At 43.1% G+C, this 17,838-nt stretch overlaps 1 protein-coding gene across 6 annotated transcripts in view; it reads left to right on the forward strand.

Moving 5' to 3' along the window:
• Window positions 1-16,739, forward strand: part of ICE1 (interactor of little elongation complex ELL subunit 1) — a 72,578-nt gene extending 55,839 nt beyond the window's left edge. For 4 of the 6 annotated variants that reach the window (XM_029913312.1, XM_029913314.1, XM_029913313.1 and 1 more), the window contains exons 17-20: window positions 2,086-2,276; window positions 3,695-3,801; window positions 14,610-14,708; window positions 15,696-16,739. In XM_029913312.1, the coding sequence (XP_029769172.1) occupies window positions 2,086-2,276; window positions 3,695-3,801; window positions 14,610-14,708; window positions 15,696-15,877 (579 nt within the window). In that variant the 3' untranslated portion in view covers window positions 15,878-16,739. Of the gene's footprint in view, window positions 1-1,274; window positions 1,352-2,085; window positions 2,277-3,694; window positions 3,802-14,609; window positions 14,709-15,657 lie in introns of those variants that run through there. The other 2 variants (XM_029913316.1, XM_029913317.1) reach the window with 2 other exon arrangements.
• The last annotated feature ends 1,099 nt before the right edge of the window (window positions 16,740-17,838 follow it).

Here is a 17,838-nt window from a genome sequence, read left to right on the forward strand (position 1 = left end):
CCCCCCCCCCCCCCCCCGCAAGAGGTACTCCCCATGCCCGCTGGCTCCAGCTCACCTCTGCTGTCCCCCGAACGCGCTGCTACTCGCTTCTCCCTCCCTCCCTCCCAGCGCTTTTGTGCGGCAAGTCTGGGAGGGAGGGGGGAGAAGGGGAGTTGTGGCGCGCTCGGGGGATGGCGGCGGCGGTGGAGCAGAGGTGCGCTGGGGCAGGCCGGGGAGTGGTTCCCGGCCCCCCCGTTACTCCCCGCGCCCGTGGGCCCTAGCGCACCTCTGCTCCACCTCCTCCGAGCGCGCTGCAACTCGCTTCTCCCTCCCTCCCTCCCTCCCTCCCAGCGCGGCAAGTCTGGGAGGGAGGTGGAAGGAGGGAAGCGCGGCGCGCCTGGGGGAGGAGGCGGGCCGGGGATTTGGGGAAGGGGTGGAGTTGGGGAGGGGGCAAGAGCAAATTTGCCGTCCTAGGCCTAGGCCTTATTGGCCTAGGTGATAATACGCCGCTGCCTCCAGCGATTGTAACCACCCACTCAACCGGGGCGCAAGCCTCTTTGGCAGCTTTCCTAGCTCAAGTACCTATCCAGGACATCTGTAGGGTGACCACCTGGTCGTCCGTCCACATGTTTACGTCCCATTGAGCACTTACCAGCAGGCCCAGGACGATGCTAGCTTTGGTAGAGTAGTGCTGCAAGCTGCTAGACTGTGTTCCGAGCCTACCTCCAAGTCACCTAGAATGGAATCTACATGAGCAAGCACTTGAAGAAAAACGGTTATTTACCTTTTCGTAACTGCTGTTCTTTGAGATGTGTTGCTCATGTCCATTCCATTAGCTGCCCTCCTTACTCCTGTGTGGGAGTTGCCGGCAAGAAGGAATTGAGAGGATATAGGGTCGGCGGCACCTAATATACCCACGCATGAGCGCGGCACTCAAAGGGGCGCCACAGCCAACCCTACAGATACCGCTAAGGCAAAAATCTCCAACAACTGTAAACGTGGGCGCGCACACACCTAGAATGGAATGGACATGAACAACACATCTCGAAGAACAACAGTTACAAAAAGGTAGGTAACCGTTTTTTCTTTGGAAGTCACCTCTGTGCATTCGTGCTACTTGCCTATCTTCCCCTCTGCCTTGGAGTTCTATAAAATATCAGGGTGCTGCAGGTAGAAGGAAGGAACTGAGGCAGTGGTGGCACTCCCTTATGTGGAGTAGGGTGAAGACTTTACCCTCATGTGAGATCTCTTATGATCACCCTTTCTTCCCCAATGGATGTGGCTTTTCAAAGCAGTTCCATCTCTCAGTGCGGAGGACATCATATTCCATAAGTGGAAATACACAGAGGCAACTTTGGAAGAACAGGTCCTGGTAAGTAACAGCTCCTTGTATAAAGATCCATATTATCCAATCAGAATTCACCCTGACTATGAACGTATTAAATCTCTCAATTTCATTCGAGGTCACAGTATCAGTTTAGTGTAATGCATAAGCATTCCTGAATTTACTGCTATTCTGTTGTACCAACGTCTGTCCTGAGAAAATTAGTTCTGCACCTGCTCAGTTTATGCTGTGTGAGCAGCATTTAAATATTTTGGATGTTCAAAAAATATATCTGCATTTAAATCCCCTGATTATTCTAGCTTCAGTTTGGAAGTGCAAAATAGTTTTTAATCACTTATTACTTAGCTAGTTTAAAATATTTTTGACACACTTGCTTGGAAACTAGCCTCTAGTAAGGATTAGACAATCACAAAATTTTAACTTCAAAAATTCACTAATGTGAGTTGTGAGCAAAAATGCCTTTTTGCAGTGGACAATGTTTTCTCACCCTAGCATAATTCAAATGAAAATGTTCTAACTGCCAAAAAAATCATGTTTGGAATAACAGGTATAGAAAAGGAAAATGTTGAGTATATACAAATGGGGGTTATAACTCCAAAAGTAATCAAATTATAGTATTCATACCAAATGAACTCCTGTGAGAATAGTGGATGATGATTTTGCCTGCTGGCCATTTTTAGGATCAAATACTCAGAAAAGTATGCTCAGTTCTGGATAGTTGCCTTTTCCTGTTTTAAGCAAAATTGATTATAATTTCCCAGAGTCCACCTTTGGATACAGGCATTGTGGTCTCAAGTCTGCTTTTGGCAATACAGTTGTGTCCAAAAATGGAATTCCAGTTGAGTGAGCGATATGGAGAAGATCTGAGTGACAGCACTTGGGAATGTATACTTGCTATTGATCTCCTCTGCTGTCACCTGAAATGGAGTTGGACCCATGACAATATCATAAGGTATTGTGCTACTTACTCCTTACTTCAAAATGTTAACAAATTTTTCCTGTTCATTATATTCAAAAGCCAATTATTTTGCTTTTAACTCATAGACTCATAGACTTTAAGGTCAGAAGGGACCAATATGGTCATCTAGTCTGACCTCCCGCATGATGCAGGCCACAAAAGCTGACCCCCCCACTTTCCCTTAACTCTGCTGTTGAAGTCTCCAGATCGTGATCTAAAGACTTCAAGTTGCAGAGAATCCTCCAGCTTGCGACCCCTGCCCTATGCTGCGGGGGAAGGCGAAAAACCTCCAGGGCCACTGCCAATCTACCCTGGAGGAAAATTCCTTCCCGACCCCAAATATGGCGATCAGCAGAACCCCTAGCATACAGGCAAGATTCTCTAGCCGGACCCTCATTTTACCAGCGATGGCTGTTATTGCCTAATTGACTAAAATCATGTTATCCCATCAAACCATTCCCTCCATAAACTTATCTAGCCTAATCTTGAAGCCAGAGAGGTCTTTCGCCCCCACCGTTTCCCTCGGAAGGCTGTTCCAAAATTTCACCCCTCTGACGGTTAGAAACCTTCGTCTAATTTCAAGCCTAAATTTCCCCACGGCCAGTTTATATCCATTCGTTCTCGTGTCCACATTAGCACTGAGCTGAAATAATTCCTCTCCCTCCCTGGTATTTATCCCTTTGATATATTTAAAGAGAGCAATCATATCCCCCCTCAGCCTTCTTTTGGTTAGGCTAAACAAACCAATGATCTTTAAAAACAAAATCCTGTATTGATCATTCTATGTTTCTCTAACTGATGACAATCCAGGCTATAAAATGGCTACTGTTTTTGGTAGTATCAATCCATACTAGAACAGCAACAGTAACTGGTCAAAAATGATTTACAAAACTGTTTCTGGTACTGTAGCAAGAAAACGTCAGTGTGAAAACAGTATGTTACCAGAACGGTTTGCTTTGTAAATTTAGGAGCACCTCTGGGACTCTTGGTTCAGCCCAATGTATAAGTGGAAGCAAAATGCTTGATCATCTTCTGAAGACAATGGTTAGTTTCCAACAGATATAAGTGTGACTGGAAAATGCAACTAAAAATTGAAATTAATTATATCCAAAACTGCTCCAGTATTGAACAGCTGTAACCCAGCCACACTGTGACAAGTCTAATATTCTGGGTTTCTGCTTCAGGCAGCAAGTCATTTCTCTAAGAGGTTAATTTAAACAAACAAACAGCTGCTCAGGGATTGGGAATGTACAAGTTCCAAGTAGATGAATTATTGAGCAGGTGAGATTATAAAAGGTGCATGATAATTTATCACACAGCTTTTCAATTTAATTTTATCCTATGATTATCAACACCATACCTGTACACACTCTTTCCAGTCTTATGTTTTCAACTCCAGTTTTCTTTCACAGTAAAGAGCTTTGGCCTGTCATGGACCAGTGGGTAAAGCATAGGAAAGGACATGAGACTGTTCCACCTATTCCAGATATTATTGTAGCATCAACACTTAGGCTAATTGGTGAGTAACATAAGTTTGGGTTGAACTCCTGCTTTGTATAAATAAACTCTCTGAAAATGCCTGGATGACTTCTGGAAGCTGAAATTGAAGTACTCACCCATTTTTTGCTTTTGAATTTCATTGTTACTTTAAATGTGATATTTCACCATTAAGTCAACAATTTTTAGCAAAGATTTCTTTGCTGCTGTGAAGATTTCTTTGCTTTCTCTGCCTCTGAGGATGAGTTATATTGATATTAGGGCTGTCAGTTAATCACAGTTAACTCGTGCGATTAACTCAAAAAAATTAATCGCACTTATAACAATAGAATGCCAATCAAAATGTATTACATATTTTTGGGTGTTTTTCTACATTTTCAGTATTGATTTCAATTACAATACAGACTACAAAGTGCACAGTGCTCACTTTATAAACCTCTACCCCGATATAATGCAACCCGATATAACATGAATTCGGATATAATGTGGTAAAGCAGCACTCCAGCGGATCAAAACAAGTTCGATATAACGTGGTTTCACCTATAACGCAGTAAGATTTTTTTGGCTCCCGAGGACAGCGTTATATCGGGGTAGAGGTGTATTATTATTTTTTATTACAAATATATGCACTGTAAAAATGATAAAAGAAATAGTATTTTTCAATTCGCCTCATACAAGTACTGAAGTGCAATCTCTTTATTGTGAAAGTGTAACTTACAAATGCAGATTTCTTTTGGTTACATAACTGCACTCAAAAACAAAACAGTATAAAACTTTAGAGCCTGCAAGTCCACTCAGTCCTACTTCTTATTCTGCCAATCGCTAAGACAAACAGGTTTGTTTACATTGACAGGTTTGTTTACATTTACATTTTGCTGCCTGCTTCTTTACATCACCTGAAAGTGAGAACAGGCGTTTGCATGGTACTTTTGTAGCTGGCGTTGCAAGGTATTTACGTGCCAGATGCGCTAAAGATTCATTTGTCCCTTCATGCTTCGGCCACCATTCCAGAGGACATGCTTCCATGCTTGTTAAAAAAAAAAAAAATGTCAATTAAATTTTTAGCTGTACTCCTCAGGGGGAGAATTGTATGTCTCCTGCTCTGTTTTACCTGCATTCTGCATATATTTCATGTTATAGCAGTCTCGGATGATGATCCAGCACATGTTCGTTTAAGAACACTTTCACAGCAGATTTGCCAAAATGCAAAGAAAATACCGATGTGAGATTTCTAAAAATAGCTACAGCACTTGACCCAACCTTTAAGAATCTGAAGTGCCATCCAAAATCTGAGAGGGACAAGGTGTGGAGCATACTTTTAGAAGTGTTAAAAGAGCAACACTCTGATGCGGGAACTACAGAACCCAAACCACCAAAAAAGAAAATCATCCTTCTGCTGGTGGCATCTGACTCAGATGATGAAAATGAACATGCATCAGTCCACACTGCTTTGGATTGTTATTGAGCAGAACCTGTCATCAGCATGGATGCATGTCCTCTGGAATGGTGGTTGAAGCATGAAGGGACATATGAATCTTTAGCGCATCTGGCATGTTAATACCTTGCAACGCCAGCTGCAACAGTGCTATGTGAACGCCTGTTCTCACTTTCAGGTGACATTGTTAACAAGAAGCAGGCAGCATTATCTCCTGCAAATTGTAACCAATCTTGTTTGTCTGAGTGATTGGCTGACGAAGAAGTAGGATTGAGTGGACTTGTAGGCTCTAAAGTTTTACACTGTTTTGTTTTTGAGTGCAGTTATGTAACCAAAAGAAATCTGCATTTGTAAGTTACACTTTCACGATAAAGAGATTGCACTTCAGTACTTGTATGAGGTGAATTGAAAAATACAATTTCTTTTAGGGTGCAAATATTTGTAATCAAAAATAAATATAAAGTGAGCACTGTACACTTTGTATTCTGTGTTGTAATTGAAATTAATATATTTGAAAATGTAGTAACATCCAGAAATATTTAAAATAAATGGTATTCTATTGTTTAACAGCACGATTAATTGCACAATTAATCGTGATTAATTTTTTAATAACATGATTAATCGCAGTAAATTTTTTTTAATCGCTTGACAGCGATATGTATTGCAATTTTGTGAGGAGAGATTACTATGGCTTTATGCAAGGCTGTATAGGAGATTTGTAATGACTCGATTACTACCTATGTTAGTAGAAAGTAAATAGTTCTTAATGTATGCCTTTTCCACAAGGGGAAAATTCTGGTGTCCCTATATTTTAGGGTTCTTCAAACTTTCCTCAGATTTTCTAGTAGATTCCTAACCTTGCATAAGCCATCTCTTCCTCCTATCATGATTGCACATCACTGTGACCACAAAAGGAATTGCTTACATGGGAAAGTAGTATTGGGAGAGTATCTTAATTGTCTTGTAAAACATTTTTGAAGCTGGAAATTAGAAGAACCCAGTACTATTTGACTAGCCAGGTCTTTGTGAACCATGGCTTGGGAATCTCTGTACAAATTAAAATATTTTCTATAAGTTTGCTCATCCCACAAAGATTTCATTATACACTTATATTTTGTATTAATACCATTGATTCCAGTAGGTGACACTCTCCCCTCTGAGTTACTAAAGAACAAATTCTCTAGCACAGTGGCTTTAAATCTTTTTTCATTGCAGATCCCTAAAAAATTTCAAATGGACCCCTTTGGAAATCTTAGACATAGTCTGCAGACCTCCAGGGTCCATGGACGCCCATGTTGAAAACCAATGTTCTATGGTAACAACAACCTTTTGTGAGCCCCTTAGACATAGTCTGTGGACCCCCAGGGATCCGTGGACTACAGGTTAAGAACCATTGCTCTAGCATATTGGTAAAGGGCATGGTGTTGCAGAAGGAGCTGTATTTCACATGAAACTTAAAACGGGTTTTTATGTGTCTCACACTGTCTGGAGTGGCTCACAACTGTGAGTGCTTATCTCAGGGCAGACCATCAGAAAACAAGACCTGTGGTCTCTGAAGAATGAAAACGCCAACTGAATATAATTTATTTAAAAAGTCTAATTTCAGTGACTCCCCCTTAATACGATATCTTAAGTCTATTGGAACTTCTTCTAGGGTAGTTTAGCAGTTAGTTATAGAGCATATTAAAAGTGAATGTAGAAAATTAAAATTCTGCTAATTAAAAACTAAATGACATCAAGACATTTGAGGAGACAAGGTAAGTAAGGGTAATATCTCTTATTGGGCCCAACTTCAGTTGGTCCAAGAAGAGATATTACCCTCACCTGCCTTGTCTCCCTAAGTGAGCTTTACGTAAGATTCAAAGCTTCTCTCTCTCACCAACAGAAGTTGGTCCAATTAAAATATTACCTCACCCACCTTGTCTTCCCAACTGTCTTAAAGTCATTTAGTTTTTAATCAGCAGAATTTTATCTTCTACATTCACTTTGAAGCAGGGGAGCAAATTTTGATTTAACTGTTTGGAATAACATTACTCAGAGGATATGGTGATTCTAGCTGATTTCTGGTCTTTTCATGCATCTCACATGAAGAAAGAAGCAAACTTTTTAGATAAACATTACATTTGGTTATTTCCATAAATCCTTTGGATCATCAAGTTCTTCTCTCGCATTTTAATTATTTCTTCAGTATATATTATTTGACTAACTACAAGAGTTCCTTAAAGTTAAAACAAACAACAAAGGGAAGAAAAATAGCTGCTGCTACATTTGATTATTCTGATAAAATAAACGCTAAATGTCATTGTTCATAGGATGGACTGTGTGAGATGCTCGCTTAATCTCTTTTTAATGAAAGTTGTAGCATAGTGTATAGATACAGTAGTAACTGCCATAAAGAGGATCAGATAAAAGTATATCCTTCATTAGCATGCTATACCATCTCAGACTGTTTTTTAGTTTGATCTTAGAAGCTAAGCAGGATTGCTCTTGTGCAGTACGTTGACGAGAGATCTCCAAAGAACACATAGGTGCTGTGGAAAACTGTTAATTCAGTAGGTGGCTCTCTTTCCTGGCTAAGTACTGAGACAACACATTAATGAGAGGCACTGAATTTTTGGAGGTGCTCTCTTTCACGTCAGATGTCTAACCCAATTGTGGTCAGTAATGATATCATGCTGCTTTTGAAAGAGAAATTATGTCCATGTATCCTGTGTAAATTGTAAATTAAGTAATCTTCCTACCTAAACATTCACTCTCCAGTTTCAATTGTACATACAGTATTATTGGTTCTTCTTTGAGTGATGGTCCCTATGTGTATTCCACACAGGGGGGTGTGCATGCACGCCATGTATCTGAGTCCGGAAGCAGTTTTAGCAGTGTCGATTGACCTGCATGTGTGTAGTGCATCTTGTCATGCTCCCAGCCAAAAGTATAAGAGCTAATGTCAGTCAACACCTCTCTAGTTCCCTCTTACTGCCACATGCCTGAGTTGGAACCCCCTGTTCCTTTGCAGTCTTAGTTTTTTAAGAGAGTGACTCACCTCTGCTTCATTATAGTTTTTTTTAGTGTTAATTAGCTAAGTAAGTATAATTAGTGTAGTTCTTCTTTCCCCATTTGGTGACTGTATTTCTCCCCTCCTTCCCCACTGGGGGACTATGCCCCAGACTCCAGGTTTCAGAAACTGTTTCCTACTCATGCTCCTTTTCTGTGGGCGACAAGCACCACTGGTGCCTTTACTGTCTCAGCAAGGTACGCATCACGGCTCACTGTGCCATTTGCAAATCCTTCTTGCCCCAGACACGGGAAGCCCACAACCTTTCCCTTCATAAATACCTGAGGGAGGAAGTGATGAGACCCAGGATGCAGTCGAATCCGGGACCAGGAGACCCCCCCCCCTATACAGCGGCCATCACAAGTGGTGAGCACTGTGCATGCCCTGGAACCACCAGTGTTGAAGGCCAAAAATAAGTCCCGGCATGAGAGCAAAAAAACTCTCCTGGGCACAAGAGCAGATCCCCACTGCGGACTGCTTCCAAGCGCAACGTTTCCTCCCGGAGCCATGCCAGGTAGGGTGAGAAGTCACGTGTGGATCTGGCTGGACTGGCACCCAAGATTACTTGCGTAGGGAGGGTAAGGCCAGGTGCAAATGGGATTCGACGGTGACCTTGGCACCCAAGCGGCGTGCTCATTGGCATGCGCACTGTCTGTTCCACCAGTACCCACGCATTTCCCAGACAAGCCAGCTCTGCAGATATCGCCAGGCCCATCCAGCAGCTTCACAGGTACGCCGCAGACCCCTGGATGCTCAGAAGCATTTCTGTCAGTGGAAGTTGATCCTCTCCTACCCTCTGTCTTGTATTCTGTCTGGCCCCCTGCTCATCTGCACCATCCCGACCCTGGAGGACAAAGTTCTTCTGCTTCTGCCAGAGATGCCCGTTTCCCCTGCCATACCATAGCCCTCCGGTACCGACGCTCCCTCCCCCCTTGCCAGAACCATATTCGGAGTCCGAGTTCTTAGAGACGGAACCCTGTTTCTCACTGTTGTCACGCTGGAGTCTGGACATACATCCCAGGCTGCCCTACCCTCTGGCATATGACCTGACAACAGAGGCCTGGTACCGCTTCCTGTGGGGCCCACCACATCTGAGGGACTCTTCCTTTTGGCAATATTGGGGACCCTGGGATCCCTACCACAGACGCCAGTCGCTATCTCATGCATCCTACCGGCCATCCCCTGTACACTCACCCATGCTGTCGGTATACGAAAAAGAGGGAGACATCAAACTGGTTCCGACAGAGCATCCTCCTCACCGGATGTGGCGATCATCTCCCTCCCACACTCTCCATCAGATGGCCACTGCCAGTACCAGGACTTGCTACAGAGGGTAGCAGCAGACCTGGGCATCCCCTTGGAGGAGGTTTAGGAACCATGACATCAACTCCTGGACAACCTCCAACCCCAGGAGCCATCTAGGGTAGCCTTACCCATCAACAAGCACATCTTCCAAATGGCACAAGCAGCATGGCATATCCCTACCTCATGTGTCCCCACACCTAAGCATGTGGAGAGGAGATATTTTATGCCTTCTAAAGGGGTGGATTTTCTTTTCTCCCATCCACCCCTAGGTCCCTGGTTGTCTAAGAGGATGCAGAACATGCAAAGCAGCAACCACAAAAGTCTGCTCCTCCAGACAAGGCAGCTAAGAGACTGGACCTGCTGGGCAGGAAGATCTGTTCTTCTGCGGGGCTGCAATTCCGCATCACCAACTAACAGGTTGTGCTAGCCAAATATGCCTTGAACAACTGCAACAGGCTAGCAGAGTTGAAGGACAAGCTGCCACCAGAGTATCAGCAGCAACTCCAGGTGTTCCTAGACGAATGGGGACTGGTTGCCAAGATGGGCCTTCAGGTAGCAGTGGATGCAGCTTACACATCCTTCTGCTCTCTTGCAACCAGGGTCATTATGCAAAGAGACTTGTGGCTACAATCATCAGGCTTCCCCAGGGAAGACCTCCTATTTGCAGAGAACAATATGTCCCTTGATAATATGGATGAATACCTCCACTTGCTGAAGGATTCCAGAGTCACACTATGGTCACTTGGTATATATACCCCGGCTCCAAGATGCAGGCAGCAGAAACAACCATACTGCCCATGTCCACATATGCCCTACCCGGCCTTCTACCAGTGCCAGCAGAAGCCCCCACATCAATGACACCAATCACAGCGAGCTTGCTTCCCCACCTTTGCCACAGCCACCTTCTCAGCCCTCTCCCAGCAGCAGACCAAATCAATTTTCACCTGCAGGTCGAGACCTGCCAGTCTCCATCAATGCCACCTGCGGCACCCCATATCATCTTTGGGGGCTATCTTGCCCTTTTTGCCCACAATTGGACAAGATCACGGATCCAGTTGGGTACTGGAGATCATCCATCATGGATACTCCATCGAGTTCCTCTCACTCCCTCTGCACTGCCCCTTCCCCCCACTAGACTTCCCTGCGGACTCATCCTATCAACTGATCCTCTAACAAGCGGATGATCTGCTCCTTAAGGGGGGGCAATAGAGCCTGTCCTGTCTCATTGCCAGGAGCGAGGCTTCCACTCATCTTACTTCCTCATCCTGAAGAGGGGCAGAGGGCACTGCCCTATTTTCGATCTTCAGGTGTTGAACATGTTTATACAAAAGTCCAAATTCCGTATGGGTCGCTGGCATCTATTATCCCCTCACTACCCCAGAAAGCCTGGTTCACAGCTCTGGACATGAAAGACACTTACTTCCACATCGACATTCACCCGGCCCACCACAAGTTCCTTCATTTTCAAGTAGGGCTCCAACATTACCAATTTCGTGTCCTCCGATTTGTCATAGCGACAGCACCATGAGTGTTCACAAAAGTCTTTGGCCCAGATGCGCCACCTCAGCTACTTGGTATTCCCTTACCTCGATGACTGGCTTCTAGTGGCGCTATGATGACAGGAAGCAATCTCTGTGATCCTCTGTCTTCTCGGTCTCCTGGCACCTCTAAGTATCTGCGTCAACGAGGAAAAGTCAGTGTTGACGCCTACAAAGACGATACACTTCATTAGGGTGCAACTCGACTCCATCATAGCAAGGGCTTTTCTCCCAACAGATCGCTTTGCAGCACTGACAGTTCTCACCATGGACGTGCATCACAGACCACTCACCACGGTCTGTGGTTCTCTCTCCGTCTTTGGACATATGGTAGCCTGCACCTACATGACACTGCACACACATCTTCATTTGTGTATTCTTCAAGTTTGGCTCCTTTCCATCTACAGACCCAACAGAGACCATAGAGACTCCAAGGTCATTGTACCCAGGAATGTGCTGTCCTTCCTCACATGGTGGTCTGATCCCTCCAAGATCACGATTGGCACTGCCTTCGCCCCTCCCACACCACAGGCCACCATCACAACAGATGCCTCTCTCGTGGGCTGGGGGGCCCACTTAGGCCACCACAGAGCTCAGGGAGTGTGGACACCACAGGAAGCCAGGATGCATATAAATGTGCTAAAACTGCAGGCAGTCCATTTAGCATGCCAGGTTTTCCTCCTGCTCATTCAGTCCCTCCACATTCAACTGCTCTCCCACAACATTGCTGCAGTAGTATACATCAGCAAGCAGGGTGGTGCCAGGTCTCCCTCCCTCTCCTCCGAGTCAGTCCGGCTCTGGAACTGGTGCATGAAGAACCACGTGGTGCTTTAAACTGCCTATCTACTGGCATCCAGAATGCCCTGGCCGACACACTGAGCAGGACTCCCTGCCTCAATCACAAGTGGGAGCTATACGACAACACGCTCCTCTACCTCTTTTTGTGAAGTGGGGCACACACCTCCCCCCCTACTGATGGGACCATTGCTACTCACAAGAACAGAAAGCTTGTCCCTCTATTGCTCAAGAGGAGCACTGGGAGGGCTTTCAGGGTGATGCTTTCCTCCTCCCCTGGACAGGCGACCTTCACTACGCCTTTCCCCCCATTCCCTTCCCTGCTGCAGGTGCTATGCAAGATTCATTGGAACAGAGCCACCATCATACTCATAGCCCCCTTTTGGCCCCATCAGTTCTGGTTCACGGACCTCCTCAGATTCTCCACCCACCCACAACTCCACCTGCGCACGCTCCTGAATCTGCTAACACAGGATGGGGGGAGGCTCCATCATCCCAATCCAGGCCCTCTTCACCTCACAGCCTGGTATTTGGATGGGAGTCAAGGGTAGGCCATGCATACTCTACCCCCGTTTGACGCATCCTTACCCACAACAGGAGATAATCCACCAGGTCCTGCTACCAAGCTAAATGGAGACACTTTATGGCATGGGCCCACCGCCACCATTACTCACTGAGCCATGGTGTCTCTTCCAGCGATCCTCGACTACCTCCTTGCCATTAAGATGTTGGTCCTGGCCCTCAATTCTATTCAAGTGCACATGCAGCACTCAATGCCTATCTCCTTCCCATGGCCGGCACCTCGGTGTTTACGCACCCGCCACTATCCGCTTCATGAAAGCTTTACTAACGCCTTCCCACCAGTACTGAAGCCCATGCCTTTGAGCCACTAGCAATATGTTCCCTCTCCCACCTCTCATTGAAAGTGACTTTCTTGGTAGCCATTGCCTGAGCCAGCCAAGCCAGTGAACTTGTGGCCATGATGGCAGAGCCCCCTCACATGATATTCCACAAGGACAAGCTGTCCTTATGGCTGCATCCTAAATTCCTCCCTGCACTCTAAATTCCTCCCAAAAGTGGTGCCTGAGTTCCACCTCAATCAGTCCATCCACCTGCCAGTTTTCCGCCCCAAACCACATGCCTTCCCCACTGACAGAGCCTTGCACCCCCTTGACATCCGTCATGCACAGGCATTCTATCTCCATAGGTACCCCCTTTTGCACATTGCCAAAAGTGTGGCCATGGCTGAATGGTCCATAAGTCAAGCCCTCTTGTCCCAACACATCTCCAAATGGGTCTTGGGGTGCATCCATGAATGCTACAACCAATCCAACATACCTAAGCACAGGTTGCCACATCAGCCTCGTTGGCGGACATGTCCTGGCAAGACTTTTGCCACGCAGCAATGTGGTGCTCCATTTACATGTTCACAACACACTATGCCATTGCACAAGCAGCAGTGACAGATGCCACTGTGGGCCAGGCCGAACTGTAGATTTCACTTCCATTGGAATCCTTGCACCCACCACTGCGCTGATCACTGTTTGCAGATTATACATGTGTGGAATACACATAGGGACCATCACTCAAAGAAGAGGAAGTTACTTACCTGTAACTGGAGGCTTTTTGAGATGTGTGGTCCCTATCTGTTGTCCAGAAGCATTTCTTAGCAGCTAGGTACCACACATCTCGAAGAAGCTCCAATCTGTATTCTAGTACCCACCCTCCATCTCCTCTGCTTCGGACTGGATTCCATTATGGTAAGACAGACTGGGGTGGCATTGACCCACACTACCTCTTATACTCTCGGCTGAGAGCATGAGGAGATGCACTATACACATGCGGGTTAACGGACGCTGCGAAGAAATGCTTCCGGACTCAAGTACATGGTATGCATGCACACGCGTGGAAAACGGATAGGGACCACACATCTCAAAGAATCTTTAATTACAGGTAAGTAACTTCCTCTTTTCCTTCATCTTAAACTATTGTGTAGTGTTGCTGTGCATTGTTAAACAATTGCCACATTCCTAACAGGAACTTTACCTTGATAGGTGTGTGATTTCCTGCAAATTTTGGTAAATTTGAAAAGTGCTTTGAGATTCCTAGTCATAAGTTGTATATTGATATAGCCACTCGTTTCCTAAAATAAATACAGAAACCAGTCCAGTGTTCTGTGGCTTCATATTTGAAATAGGATCGTTCATTTTACACATATTAGTCAAGACATTGGTTTCAACAGTAGAACCTCAGAGTTACGAACACCTCAGGAATGAAGGTTGCTTGTAACTCTGAACAAACATTATGGTTGTTCTTTCAAAAGTTTACAACTGAACATATACTTAATACGCTTTGAAACTTTACAATGCAAAATAAAATGTTGCTTTTAACCAGCTTAATTTTAATGTAAGAAGCACAGAAACAGTTTCCTTACTTTGTCCAATCTTTTTTTAAACTTTCCCTTTTTTTAGTAGTTTACATTTAACAAAGTAGTGTACTGTATTTGTGTGTGTGTGTCTGCCTGATTGCATACTTCCGGTTCCAAATGGGGTCTCTGATTGACTGGTCAATTCATAACTCTGTTGTTCATAACTCTGAGGGTCTGTTGTACTTTCTGTTGTATGTAAGGAAGGTTATGTCTAAAAATAAAGCTGCTTTAGTGATCAATTATACATATACATGGTAATCCTTTTCTCCTCTTTTAGGTCGCTTAGGCCAAATAGGTTTGAAGGAAGGATTTTTTCCTGCTGTGAAAAATATCACTTCTATTATTGGACGCTTTATACAGCATGCAAAGGAAGAAGGTAATGTTTTTGTAGAAAATTGTTTTACTGCAGATTCTTAAATCAAGGTTTTTTGAGAGTTTTTTCATGAGGGATGGGAGCTATGAATTCAGTCCTTCAAACACTTCTGTATATACATGGATAGTCCCATTGAGGTAGGAGACTAATCACATGAGGAAAGTTACTCACTTTTGTAAAGGTTTGCAGGATCATGCCATGTAATAGCTTCCCCACTCAGTACCTGCTTTAGCCTTATGTAGATCAGTTAGCAATACAAAATGGCTTCTAAATATGCCTGGCAGATAAGGAATTGATTTTATTCAGTTGTTTGTCCTGAGGAGCTATAACTGAACAAGTATTTGACTGATTTTATTTAGAACAGTGCTATATAGGCCTCAGTCCCTGGATTCCTAGCTCCTGCAATAACTGTCTGGAAGTCCTTCTATCACTCTTTCATTACGTATCTGACTCATTTATGAGGTGACATTCACTTTGGAGGTAGACATGACCATCCTAAAGGTATGAGATCCCTTGGTATAGGAAATAAATGATGTCTCCCTTATAGTCAAAGTGGAAATAGAGTAATTATACTTGTAGGTCTGGATTTTCAAAGGGGACTAAGAGAATAAGTGTTTAACTCCCTTAGGTGCTCCTTTGAAAGTCCTAGCCACATTGAATTCAGAAGTTTATTTAAAACATAGAAAAAATATTTTTCAAACGGGAAATCAGATGTCATGGATTTTAAACTGCACACAGTGTGAAGGTATCTTTGAAATACAGCAAATATATTAATCCTATTTTTGAAGTAACACTTCTACTTCCTTTCATAGGCTGCCTTTTAATTTTTTTCCTCATAGATGCTTTTAATTTTAATTCTTGACAAGTAATAGTCTTCTGAGATCAGGTTAATTGATGAAAATTATATTTCATGTAAGATATCTTCTTAAATACTGATTTTTTTTTCCTGTAGATTTCCTTCATGATTACTAACTTACCAAATCTTTGCAGATGTGCCTTGGGGAGTGCAGTTGGCAGCAGTGTATGCACTCTGTGACTTGGGTCCAAGCAATCCATTAGAAGTTGTTGAGGCCATCCAATCTTGGAGCACAGCGACTAGTAACAGCATCCCATCTGCAGTCACAAGTGGCATATCTGAAGTCAGCTCTCTGTGCACAGTAGAATTACACTAAGATGAGGGAAGGGAAGGTAGCCTCATCTACAGAAAAAGTGCCTTTTATTAGATGAAAACTACGTGATGCCTTTTAGGATGAAAGTTACAAACAGTACAAAGAGGGAAAACCAGGAAAAGAGCCATGTGCTTTCCTTTTGGGGAAGGTGGGAAGCTTATGCATCCATAGTTTATGTAGGTGTTGTCTGGTCAGACAGCTTTATAAACAAAATAGGCTCTGAAGTATTTTGTTTGCCCTCTGCTGCAGAAAGACATGAAATCATAGATTTTGTGTGTGTGTGTGTGTGTGTGTGTGTGTGTGTGTGTGTTCTGGTGTAACTCATAGGTTACATGAGTGCTATTGGCTGTTTAAATCAGCAAAATTCCTTATGAAAGTGGAAAGGTTCTGTCTTGGTAGGCCTTCCATTGGTTGAACCTCAGGCTACCAAAGCTCTTGTCTTTTTGGTGGACTACTTGCTATAACAGAAGACAGTGGGAAGCTGTTTATGAATTAAACTATTCATCTACATCATATTTTATGTGGAAGATGGCCTCTTAGCAGTAAAAACTGAAAAGATATTTGTTGGGCCCAATCCAACTTTACTTTACTTAGTCTCATTAACTTAATGAAACTACTTATATCAGACAATTATATGTACAGTAAAAAAGATTCAGAGATAACAAATCTCTGTAAGTTTGTATATATATATGGTGTACTCCTATAATGTGTTTCACATTTGATGTTGTTCCACTTTGGGAATTTTAGTGTGTGTATATAGAAAACTGGTTAAAAAACTTACATTGTTTAAACTTCTAATATGGTTTCACTTGTACACAGCATTTTTTAAAATTGTCTCTAAATGTTTTTATAATAAAAAGCAAAAGTGAACCATTCATATGTCTGTAGTGGTCATTTAAATACTTTAACATCAGTTGGTAACTAATTTTTAAAAAAAAGTAGCTGAGATAAATTTCCAAAATAGTTACTGTATTTGGAAAAATTGCCCAATAAGTTTGTTTAGTAACTCTTGATTGCCATGGGAAAACTAAGTTATTAGTGTTTCCATTTTGCTTTTATCCATATGAAGTGCAGAGTTAACAGGCTGCTTTCCCATCAACCTTAAAATAAAATTCTTAGTTATAAGTTACTTTCTTTTACTTGACTGTTGTACAGCAGACATAACCATTTCAACATTGTTAAAAAGCCTATGCTTTAGCCTACACTGGCAAGGCAAAACATGTTAAAAATCTTAATGGCATAGTTTCTAAAACGAGTTCTGCTAATAACTCTCATGGAGCCATGCAACTTTCTTATAAAGGAACTCCTTTTGTAATCTTACCCTCTTGTTGATTCTCCTTTTCTAAAGATATTTAAATGTAAATTAAAATGGATTCATTTAGTTTTGTATCAAAGTATATTTCTAAAACAACTAATTCTTGTGATTAGAAATGAGAGAAATCCTGGTCATTTTTGGACCAGAATGTCCAAAGTGGAAGACTGCCACTAGAGGGCACTCCAGTGCAGAATTAACAATAAAATTAGTTAAAACAGGGTTTTGTTCAAGAAATGTAAAACTGATACTGAATACTGGCTTGCTGATGTGGCTACTGGACTTCAGGATTTGTCCTTTTGTATCTATAACCATATGGTAAAAACATATGATTTGGACAATTGTAATACTTTGAGCCAACACTTTGGTAAGTTATTGACCAAAATGGGGGGGGGGAGGGGAGTATAAATTTCTATAAACCACCCACTTGGACCTAAACAGTTGAGGCATATTAGTGGAATAGTGTGGTACTAGGACTGCTAATGTCTGTGCTTGTTAAATAGTGGGCGAGAGGGAAACACGAACAGTCGTTTTTAGTTGCGTCAATCAGAGCACTAAAGTTGCTTTAATGTACACGTTTTCTTCCATATCCAAGCTGTATATTCCATGTTGTTTGTTCCAGATGTTCAGACAAATTCTTCTTTGGGAAGAA

Source organism: Terrapene carolina, unplaced genomic scaffold (genome assembly GCF_002925995.2).
Source record: "Terrapene carolina triunguis isolate 2854851 unplaced genomic scaffold, T_m_triunguis-2.0 Scaffold580, whole genome shotgun sequence".
Classification (NCBI taxonomy): domain Eukaryota; kingdom Metazoa; phylum Chordata; order Testudines; family Emydidae; genus Terrapene; species Terrapene triunguis.